At 41.0% G+C, this 12440-nt stretch overlaps 1 protein-coding gene across 3 annotated transcripts in view; it reads right to left on the minus strand.

Moving 5' to 3' along the window:
* PCDH15 (protocadherin related 15) overlaps positions 1–12440 on the minus strand; it is a 353826-nt gene that overhangs the window by 36187 nt on the left and 305199 nt on the right. For all 3 annotated transcript variants that reach the window (XM_035537720.1, XM_035537702.1, XM_035537711.1), the window contains exons 26-27: positions 10170–10385; positions 6692–6780 (exon numbers count right to left, since the gene is read on the minus strand). In XM_035537720.1, coding sequence (XP_035393613.1) covers positions 6692–6780; positions 10170–10385 — 305 coding nt within the window. The remainder of the gene's footprint in view (positions 1–6691; positions 6781–10169; positions 10386–12440) is intronic.

The following is a 12440-nucleotide window of genomic DNA, read 5'->3' on the forward strand; positions in this document are numbered from 1 at the left end:
AACAGACAGGGCCTGTTCTGGCCTTGCTGCGCAGCTGCTCACGGCTTTGCAGGGTGAGGCAGGCGGACCCCAGCCGCTGCCCCCTTCTCGCAGCACCAGCACCAGCCTGCAGCCCGGCCACGGTACCTCTGGGGTGGTGCAGAGCTGTCCTGAGCCTGCCCGCACTGCTCGAAACCCTCCCTGATCAGCTCCATCAGCACTCAGCCTCTTTTTGCTGTTATGTAGAATAAAAAAACTGGAACTGGGGTTTATTTCAAGCCTGAGAATATTGCTTCTTTATAAAACGCCTTCTGACAAGGATTATTTTTACTATATCACACAGAATACAAATGTGACACAAAGCATGCATCTAAGAAGGAAGTAGCAACACTGAGACAATTTACTCTGTGTATAACAACATTAAATTATTTAGAAAACAACCCAGAGACAATGTCTTTATACCTAGTTACCCTGATCCTATAAAAGCATATTTCATTGTCCAATATAAAGGAAATTTGATTTCTTACATACTGCTGAAGTTTGTGGTGTGCTTATCATGCACAATCCCGTCCTCCAAAAAACCCTACAGGCTCTCCGATAGTTTATTTCAGTATCATTTCCCCAGTTGCAGAAGGAACATCACGCTACGCTCACCCAAAGAGTAACACCCGGACACATCTGGACTTGGACCCAGAAGACTTATCTCCACATCTCAGCGCAAAAGGTTTCTTACTGCATCAGTAAGCAATTCCAAACAAAAGCAGAGGTTTACAGCTTTCTCCAAGAAGCCATGTGCTGCATTACAGAGCTTCAGAGACTGCACGCTGGCAGAGCAACGTGCGGTATTACCGGGGAGGAGATGGCTGAACCAGAGCCTCCCAGCTGACAGGGGAGCACCACATGGAAAGGCCAAAGCTGAGTAAGCTTTGGTCTTTATCAGCTAACTTAATAAAGCTCGCTTAACATCATTAGCTGTCCTGATCGCAGTGGAGTCTAAGATCAGCTAAGAAGCGGACTGGGCTCTGTTAGCACCACACACAGCTACAGCCACGGGACGAGCGTTCTCCAAGCAAAGCCCGACACAGTGTGGGTATGAAATACAATGTGGCCACTTGGAGGCAAATGTCACAGTCGCTAATCTCATTACCAACTTGCTGATTTTGCAATTTGCTTTAGAAAGAAACAATGCAGGACACAGAAGTCAAAGGGGAAAAGGCAGAGGAGGAGTGGGCTCAGCTGACAGCATCAGAGAGTGCCAAGGCAAAGCACACGGCGGCTGTGGCAGGAACAGCGGCTCACAAACGCTTTGACCAGGGGAGGAAAGCCACTGCCAGCTGCACAGTGCTTAATAGACAGCTCTGCCACCACCTCAACATGCAAGTCAACTCTGCTGTAATTTTAGGCATAATTCAGCCATTATGTCGCAAAAAACATAACGCAAGCAACAGAACCGTACTTCTCCTATGTGCAAACTACCAAGCCTGTGTGATTTCTACACTGCAACCAAATCCAGCAGAAGACACAGGCTCATTTTCTACTAATTCTTGGAGCAAGGACAAAACAAACAAACAATAAACCATTTGGTTGAAGGTTTTAACAACTCGACTACCTTTGGAGGCAACACATTTCCAAACAAGCATCTCTAGGGTGGCACACCCAAGGGGGAGCTGTGTCTGACTTCACTGAAGGTGCCAAGAATGCTGGCTTCCTGCTGATGTCTCCTGACATCCAATTCCATTATGTGCAGCCACATTTTAATAAGTACGTTGCATTTCAAAGGCATTCACTCACACTTCTGATTACTGAACGTACCGTCATTCTATCAAAAAAGAAAGAGGGGACAAAGAAAATACAACGCCACGCACAAATGCCACAGAAAGTGGCACAGAAAGTCGACTCACGTCGACTGCCCCTTTCAGATGCCACCTACTGGGTTCTGCGAGCAGGATGAGAAAACACCATATGCCATTCCGTCAACAGCAAGAGAAGGGGAGTGATCTGTGTTCCAAAACCTTTCCCTAAAGAAGGGACTGTGCATTGCAGCTCCTATATATATTATGTAGTATAAGTACACATAAAATTAAACACAAAATATACATATGTTATATGATTGATTATTTATAGCAATACATCTTGCTACAGTATATATTATGACATTGTATTTAAATAGACCACACTTTCCATGTTGCAAAGGAAAGCTGGCACTTCTTTAAGAAATTATGGCAGTCAACTTTATATATAGAAACTATTAAGTCAGCAGCCTGAATTGAATGTCTGTATTCCAAAATGCTCTCTCACTATATCTCTGAGGATCAGCACTTGCTTTTACATCCGCATTTTCTAACAAAACTTGCCTGGTCACTTCTATATTGTTCTTGAGGTTTGAGTGGGGAATTTCTGTAGCTATGGAAGTACTCCCATCTTCTAAGTGTTAAGGTTTTAAAGGACTGCAGCCTGCAACGGGCCAGGGGGAAAGTCGTCTGGAATTATCACATGTGCCATTTCCAGCAATTCTGTCTTGAAAACTTAGGGAATAACATCTATTAAGATATACATGACACAAACGAACATCAGAAGACAAAAGGAGGGCTCAGATTCCACTTCCAGCGGCAGGTCTTGCCAGTAGTGTGCATGAACCTGAATTCCCCAGCCCAGGAGAGGCGAAAATGCTCTCTGGAGCAACACAGAGAGAAGGAATGTTCAAAAGCTCATGATGTTAAACTAGGACAAACATTTTGGGACCTCTGCCTTTGCACAGATACATGAAGGTTGCACTGGGACTTCTCTCAAATGAAACCAGAATAGAGAAACAGGGCATTGCCACCAAGACCACGCTGAAAATAAAGGAGACTATGGGAATCTCTTGATGTGGGAATGTCAACATTTCGGTGCTCAGATAAATTTATTACATAACTTGTTAGTAAACTGTAAAAACTATTGTTGTATCTATGCACTTCTATTTGAAGTACAAGGGGATTCCACCTCTTCTCCAATGAATGACTCCTACAACCTTGGAGGTTTTCTTCATGTGGACAGAAAGTAACCTCCCTTCTTTCCATGCTCACTCTTCACTAGAGTAGAAGGAAGAACATGGGACACCTTTTATTTTGATTTTTGAAAGCAAGGAGACGATCCTCATGTGGTTCTTCAACAACTCCAGTACAGTACACTTGATGTTTGTAACACCTATGGGATGAAACACGTCTCTTCTGGTCATGGGGCCTGTCTGAATTTAGCTAGAGTTGTAAGTTGCAGCCATGTGAGGACCAAAGAACTAAATGGTCTGACAACAAAGTTGGCCATTTTGTTGTGGATGAAGTCTGTTCCTTCTTTGCTCAACAAGTAAGCACTCACACAGCAACACGGCCATAGTTAAAGAAAAGTGCCCCCAGATATGCTGTCTGCCTTCACCAAGAGGTCTGAAAGACAGGAACACGCACTGAATTTTCTACTAAGCCTCACTCCATTTTCTCTGTCACCAGCAGCAAACATAAATAGACCCATCTGAACAGTCATAATTGAAGTGGGTGACAGAAATGGCAAATCTGACATTGATGGGCAGTCCAGAGGATATGGAAAGCACGTTGATGAAATTAAAGCAGCTGCAGGAAAACCGAGGTGCTTCCTGAATGACTGCAAAGGCTCGTGACACTATCAGAAATGTCAGCTAAAGACATACCCATTTTCCCTCTCGAAAAGCCCAAACTCCTAAGCCAAACCAATAGCGATGTTTTAAATCTTTTCTTTTATGCTGTACTACTTTTATTTGGGCCATTAACCAACATACATCTTGGGCTATGCTGAGTAAGCTTTTCCAGTGTGCAAGAACTGAATTATGTATTTCTCAACAGCGTGTAACTGTTCTCTACTGAAAGATAGAGGCAGCTGGGGAGAATCTGTTATAACTTGCTCTCCAAAGTTGTTTAAATCACTATTTATTTTGGGGGGAAAAATCACCATCATTTCAAAAATGACCAACTACACACTTTCTTAACATACCCAATCACCAAAGCATTGCAATTGGTAGTTAAATCTTATATTTTCACAGCTTAATATTTACTATCACTCCACTGCCAAAAAAAGGAAGATGGGAACGAGTTGAATAACCACTGTTGCGACCAATTTTGTTAATGATAGTCTTTTTTCTGTTAATGAATTACCAAGTGTTCAAATTTCATAAATTAATGCATTACTTGAAATAGCTCAGAAAGCTCTTCAGACAAGAACACTTTAGCCTGATAACTTGATAATTTTCTCTTTGCCTGTGATTCCATATAATGCATGAAAACAATCACAAATTCCTAGTATTTTGTTTTTATGTTTTCTGCATAAATAATTACAACTTTTGTAAAAACAGGGAGATAACATTCCTATAAACCTTAGGAAGAAAATCCAAGAAATCTGAAGAGGAAAATAACATAAATAAGTTCCTGTGTGAAAAAAAACCTACACATATGCAGAAGAATACATGAAACTTCGCATCTGCAAGTATTTTCAAAAAAAGAATGCAACAGGCTTCTCGAATAATGCTCATGTAACCTCTTGTAGCAAAAGTTGTATTTAAAAGCTTAACTTTAAAAGTGAAGTTCTTACATCATACTTATTTTTTGCCCTCACAGTCTTTGCAAACGTAAACTCTTCTCAAGCTTATCTTAAACATTCAAAATCCAGCCTATTTTATTTTTATACTCATTCAGAAGCTTCAATCACGGTGAAGTATTTACACATCTGTCAGAGACTTCCATGCACAGGGGCCAGAACAGCATGAAACAGTTCTGAAAAGACTTCTACCTGGCAGGAAAGGAATTGTTGGAGCACAGGGACTGAGGAGCATAGCTCTGGGCTGTTTTCCAAGACCGGGGCAGGCTGTGCCAGCCGTCCCTCCGGGCCCAGGAGGAAAGAACTGAGCGTATGGTTACAGCACAATTTATTGTTCAGGCTCTGAACACCACTGAGACCTGCTGGGAGCTGGAAACAAGCTGCTCCAGTGGTTGCAAAGGGAGATTTCTGTAGGGACAGTGAAGGGGTGAGAAGATATTTGCTCCTGCTGCTCTCGCCACGCTGCCCACTGTAGCACTCACGCTCAGCCCCCCAGCATGTGTCATGCAGCCGACACTCTTCACTCAAGCCAGGCTTGTTTCACCCCGTTTTCAAACTGCCCTCCGTAAAAGCTGTATTTTGATGGTGGCTTCTTTGGCTCCGGTATAGTCCAGAACTGGGAGGATCTCAAACACAGCCTAAGTCCCAAGTACTCTTCTAAGATCTGTGCTGTGGCATATAGAAAAATGGTACAGACACGTTCATCTTCTGCACTCAAGAAAATAGAAGCCCAGGAACGCTACAATAGAAATTTGTGTACAGCGCAGCATGCTAAGGTCAACTTGAAGGCTTAGGAAAGCAGGAGTAAACTTTTCCTATTACTATCTATAAAAGTTATGTTGTTCTTCATCTCTCCAGCCAACATCAACACCTGACACTTTCTGAAAGTTAGATCTTAGTGTTAAGCAAGCAGACTTGTGTATTATTCATAGCTCTAGGAAATGGAGTCCCTGAGAGCTCAGACTATTACCTGAACAATTTAACAAGTGTTTTTGATGTTACAATCGATCAGAGCTACCTTAACCCTGGCTTGAAGCAGAGAGGAAAGGGGGATGTACTAAGTATCCAAAAGTTAATCTGTTGATTATTTTTTCCTAGCCCAGAGAAGACATGAGACATTTAGATAACACACTTCTTTTTCAGCGAGCGATTATATCATCAACCCTAATGTATTTCAATTTCCATGGAGCTGTAAAGGCGTGACAATAGGATGTAACAGAACTGTGGAAATCTGAGAAATATCATTCGTCACGGACGGACTACACTGATGGAAGAGTGCCCAAATGTTTGTAATCACCTGTAATATTTTCTTTCCTGTATGTCTAATTCGTGGTTATATGCCTAGTGACATATAGATAATTATCTTTGCCTTTCAAAAGGAAACCAAAACTGAAAACCTGACTCCTGGAAGCTGTCACTGATGTGGCATATGAGCACTATTAAAACATTTTACCGAAAGGATTTTTGCTAGCTTCCAAGTATGATAAAATACTTTGCCTTGACTGCAAAGCATTAATGTTTCCAATTACCTGTACCCCCATCACAACATTATATGGCTGCTAGGCTTCAATAATGACACCCAGGTTTTTTTTTTTGTTTTTTTTTTTTTGCAATTATTATTTTATGTAATGTTACTGGCATTAATTGTACCAATATAAATTTTCTAAACTCTGCTTTCCCTTACAGCTATGTACCCAAATAAAACCACAATGAATCCATACACCTCAACGGCACACACTGCCTCAATCTTCTGGAGCTGTGCTTTATTCATTTCACATCCTGGATTTTGACCAATGCATGTTCTGTCATCAGTGCTTGGAGGCTCCACTATGCTCTGAGGGGCAGCTCTGAACGTAGTTTGAGCCTGCAAAGCAGGCAAGTATACAAGCAAAGAAGTGCTGTATCTCTGCCCCCCTCGGGAGGAGGGGCAAAATGCAGATTTGGGGGGCCAGTGTCATCACCCAGCTGGTTGTGCTCCCCATCAAAATACTTGCTTATTTGCAAGCCTTTTGGCAAGAAAAGCAGATCATGACACAGAAGGAGCACTTCTTGCTGAATCTAAACACAAAACCAGTGAATTGTCTGATATTTGTAGAGTAAGTAAATTTGTTACCCTATGAGTTGATCTTTGTTTTGTTCCACAAGGGTGGGAGGAACATTAGAGACGACGACTTGCATATCCAACTGATTGACCACAGAGACCTGGAAATAAAAGAGTGAAATTCATTGGCACTTCCACATCTAACATCCTCCCTGTACAAACAGAATGGAATAATTACTTTCCTGCCTTCACTGCCATGCCCTGATGTACTGATGTCTCATTTAATTCCAGAAAAAGATAGTTGGGAAACCTTGCTTTGCTTGGCAGCCAATATCAATAAACCGCAACGAAATACTTAACCAGAACTGTTAACTGCAGACCTGCATCAGAATTTTATACATATCTGGGGAGAGGGAGCCCATGAAGCTTGTTTGTCATGGTTTAAAAATTTACTTATAGCATTCACGAATATCCCACATGCAATATTCAAAATCACTTATTACCATCTCAGTATCTTTTATGACTTGACAGGAAGATCCAACCTTGGAAACATGCAATTTACACCAATGTAAATGCAAATACCAGATTAATTCAACTAAATCTAATGGTACTTTGTTAGAAAATTACATTGCTCATCTATTGTGATTGAAGTACTCTGTGCAAGTTTTTATTTCATTCTCCAATTTCTTTATCTTCTCCCTCTATATGGGATAAAATATCTCCGATCTGCATTTTCTACTACAAAGGCAAAGCAACTCCTCTGTTTCTCAGTGGCAGGTTGGACGGTGAGTGTGCAGAAGGGACTACAAGCACAGATCACGTTCAGCACAGCTGGCAAACTCTGCTTCACATCTCAATCTAGTCTCCTTGAGCTATTTTTAGCGTGATCCCAAGAAAAAGCTGCCTTCGGGCAAAACGGCTGCATGCTTCCCCCCTCTCCCCCCCCATTTTTTTTCCTTTTGCTCTCTCTACACAAGCACAACCAATCTCCCCTCAGGTTGTGAAAAGAACAGTTACTTCCCCAAAAGGTGGAAAAAATAAAACATTTCTTAAAATCTGGTTCATGTTCATATAGGCATGACAGTAAACATCATGTCCCATATATCATGTCTCTGTAGATGATTCTGGAGGTAAATTTGGAAAAATACGTAGGACAATGTTAGAACAGATAAATTTAAAAATCAGTTATCCAAATTAATTCTAAAATAAAGAACAACAACTACTTTTCATAAGAGAAGTCTGAGTGCTGTAAGCGCTTCAGTGGACAAGCCATAATATACTTTCACATCAAACACTGATTCACCAGCTTTGAAGCTTAATTCAACTTTAAATATTTAAATGTTCTTCAAATGTCATCAGACACACTGATCGGAGTGTACAGACTTCTTTGTGAGAAATACAGAATTACAATGAACTCAGATTTTAGACTATGATTACTAAAAGGAACTCTAAAGCTAGGAACAGTTTAATATAATTAACTATATTACACAATTCAATCAATCACTGTGCACCTATTTACTGAGTACTGCATAAATGTAACCAAAAAGCAACAGTTCTTTTGAAACCTGAAGAATTACAATTATGATTTCTCATTCATGTACAAAAATGCGAATAAAAACACATTCATGACAAGCTACAGAAAAACAATAGTGTGGAAAAAAAAAACAAGAAAGAGTTAAGGTTTCCATAGTAACGCTTGTGTACCATACACATTTGTAAAGATCTTTATTTTTTCAATTACTGATTTTTCCTTTTGATCTTGAAGCTACAATAGAACATTTCATCACATCGAGCCAAATTGTAGGCGTCTATCTTGAGCCACCCTGCCAGTCCCAGGCAGCAGGACCAGCCCCTGCAGCATGAAGACATTGTCCCAGCAGATTTGGCACCTCATGCTGCTCGCAGAGCACTGCCAGGGCTCCGAGGCACTGTCCTGGCCCTCATTCTGGAGAACACCTAGCTCTGCCCACGTTCCTTGCTGAGCTGTCCCTCTGGTGTTTCTCCTCCTCTTCTCCCTAGATCTGCTCCCAGAGCAATCCTAACTTCTTCCCATACATCTCATCCTTTTTCACACGAGCAATTAGTTTCATTTCTCTCACCTACACACCTTGAACTTGCACTGAAAGCGGTTACACCTCCCGGTCTGACCTCCTGACACCACACAGTGACCTATGACAGTGGGATAACTTGTGTTTAAACTACAAAGCCCAGGAACAGCTTGGTCTAGTTAGAAAGGATCTTCATGTATGGATCATGCTCAGGGCACACCCAAACTTCCATGTTCCAGTGGTATCCATCTGTAACTGTACCTACAGTGACAATAAGCTCTCACTCCTTGCTCAAGAACAGTGTCTCGGAGTGCCCATCACTCACTAAGACAACCTAAATATGCCTCTATAAATTAATGAGACAAACTTCACTTTCTAATTTTAATGTCAATATCTTTGGGCTATATTTTAATCTAGTATCACCACATAAACTGCATGAGAATGCCCTATCATTTTGAGAGGTCAAGCATGAGGATATCATACATTATGTTTATTTGCTGAATTCCTGCATAACTCAATATACCAAGTATTACGGCTATCATCTGTATCATTTGACAGTGTTCCCATGAACTAGATAATGTACTTCATCGCTATGACATTATGCTAATATTAACCCAATCCATCAAGTTATATAGGCTTTAAAGAAATTTAGCTTTGATGGTTTCTGTGACTGACTAAGTCAATGTCCTTTACTCGGCACAAAAAATGAGCTCAGTGTCTGAAGTTGGTCCCATTTTTGAAACATTGCTTTCCTGAAAACTTAAAGTACAGTCTTAGACCAAAATTATTCCTTTCATCTCACTCCCAGACATGAGCAACTAACACACGGCAACCCTGGCTTTCCCCAGTCTTCTTTCTGAGCCTGTTTGTTCGGCTCTTTGCCTGCACTGCAAACCAGATACATCAGATCTAACTGCGACCCAGAAGCTCTGCAGTAACCTTAACACAGAGCACAGCCCAAGTTAGCACGATCCAAGTTAGCAAGATTTTAGCTTGACTTATTAATTGGCGCTTAATGCCATATTAATCCTTCTTAACCCACAGCTTCCAAACAGGAGCTGCCTGCACCTTGCCAGCTTAGAGGACAGGTGGAGAAGATCCCAAAATGCTTGTGTCTGACCACACAGATGTGACCTGTTTTATAATGGGAATGCAAAAAAAAAAAAAACACAAAAAAACAACCAAACAAAAAAAAAACCACAACTTTTATTCCATGTTTAATGCAAAGAATTAGAATTGAACCATTGACAATGGCTCTTTGAATAAATAAAACACTGAACATCATGTGGTAACTGAAATCAGTACCTCTACCATGAAACATGATGGAATGTTTCAGACAGTCATAAAAGCTTCTGATTTGAAAAAGCTTTATTTCAACAACTTAAGGAGATCAAGTGCACTGTTTATGGTCTTCCTGTAGGTCTGCCTGAAATTAAACTTTATGTAGTGTTCAAATTTCCTCAACAATTATTCCAAAAAGATAATGCCTGGCTCATACTTACAAGTACATCTGCTTTGCTGCTCAGTCCTTTTCCATAATTGTCAGTTGCAATGACCTGAAACTTGAAATAGGATCTTCTCATATTTTTGAACAGCATAGCAGTTTTTATTAGCCCTGTGTAAGCTTCAATCACAAAACCTTCTTTACCATCCTTGATTGGAGGAATGATGAGCCTGTACTGCATGGCACTGTAATTCCCAGTGTCTTTATCATCAGCCTATTAGGGGAAAAAAAAAAAAAAGAGAAACAGAAGCAAATAAAGTAAATATTCACACAAAGAATCATTAACCTTGTCCTTTAAATAAAGTTGCATATTGGTCCAGCAAATCTTTTCCACTGATGTTTAAAACATTAGATCCCAGAGAGTGGACATTGCTATTACTTTAAATGGTTCATTTAACTTCACAGAATACAGCTCTGCTTTTCCAGCAATTTCTTTTTCCTATGTTAGCTCTAAATTGTTGAAAAAAGGACTTTTCATGTCTGCAACAAACTGAACAGGTAAGAACAGTTGAACCCTGAGAAACAACTATTTCCAAATTCTTGGTAACAAATATTAATTATTTTTAAAAAAAGCCATCAACACACACACACAGACAAGAATGTTCTCCCTCTTAGAAACTTTCTTCATTCTCACGCATTTAGCACATATTTTTGGAGTCTTTTTTTTTTTTTTTTTAAATCTTTGAAGTATCCCTGCAGTGCTGCACAACAGACATGGGGGACAGACCTAGTGGAGGACACAAAGCTGTCCTAGCATTGCTGAATTGCTGCAGAAGTAGGACACAGTCCTGCCATCAATTAGGCAGCCCCAGGAGCTACATTTCAACACCCACCTTATGCCTGACAACCCCATTCCAGTCTCTCCAGACCTACTCCTTCACACAAATCATGCTCCAGTTCAAAAGGCAGTACCCATTTTCTGATAGAAGTGTTTCTGCAGACCCTTACAATGCTTTTGTGTGCTTTATCTAGGAAGAAGTCAGAGAGATGGCAGCTAATTACTGCCGGTACCTTTGCCTACTCACTAGGCTTGGGCACTGCCTCAGCAGCTGGGACACTTCAGCATCTATTAGCAGGCTTTTATCAAAATACTGGCACAACTTCTTAAGTCTGTGGCCTCAGCTAACGTTGGAGAAAAAACACCCTTAACATCAAAAAGGTGCTGGTCTTTCTGTAAAATCCATAATTCATCATGACTTAAAAACAAAAACAACAATCAAAACCCACCCAGGGTTTATGGCAGTGTTAAGAATTTGTTTACCATGATACGCCACAGTCTGTCTAAAAGGCATTATCTGTGCAAGGTCATTAAGCCTTTGATAGATGGCCATTAATCATCATTAATTGTTTTCTCACCATTGCTGAACAAAACCTGGAAGGTGGAAATTTTTCAGAACTTCTATTTTATCTTTATTTTTGGTTAATTTTCAGGGAGTATCAGTGATGACATGTAATAAGCTACGCAGCATAGCACGATGCTATCAAGAGATACACGTGCCAGATGGTTATCAATGGATCCAGGTACTCCACGCTGTATGTGCTGTCCATGCTACCCTGACTGCTCTCAGGCCAGATGGAAGAGAGCCACAAAGAGCTTAAGCTGTGACATCTGGGCTCCTTTAGCTGGAGGGAGCCAACACATTTCACACAGCACAGCAAGTGCTGCAGAACCGCCCAAAAGAGCAGCTCCCACCGTGGCACTGGCTGCCAGGCCGTCCACCGCTGGGAGAGAACTTTAAAATAGTCCTTGCATCCTTTGTAAGGGTTTTGTTTTCCTCTGAATTGACAAAGGTTTAGCTGCCTTGGCTACAAGAAGCGGAAATATAAACTGTGATAAAGTTTTCATTCTGTATTTCTATAGCTTTTTTATGCCTTTTAAAATCAAGATCACCACCTCATGGGCGATCTCAAACACCTTTATTAGTGTTTTCAGGAAACACAGGGAAGGTTAAAAGCTTTCTGAAATTTACCCCGCTCTGTCAGTCACAAGGTAAAGAGATCGGCGAGCTCTTTGATCGGCGAGCTCTTTGAGAACCGTCCTGCTATCCAGCTGCCACAGGTAAACAACCCCAAACCATCACAGAGACAGCAGACAGGACCTTGACAGCTGCATTTTCAGAACCAGGCTGCTTTTTGGCTTTCCTTTTGACAAGTAAATTGCTGCAGGAACAAATAAATGTGAAAGTACGCTGTAAGACACAAGTAATTGAGGAAGTGGCTGTATCTAAAAATTGGGTTGACAGACAAGTGCTAACAGTCCTCACCATCT

Source organism: Cygnus atratus, chromosome 7 (assembly GCF_013377495.2).
Source record: "Cygnus atratus isolate AKBS03 ecotype Queensland, Australia chromosome 7, CAtr_DNAZoo_HiC_assembly, whole genome shotgun sequence".
Taxonomy (NCBI): Eukaryota; Metazoa; Chordata; class Aves; order Anseriformes; family Anatidae; genus Cygnus; species Cygnus atratus.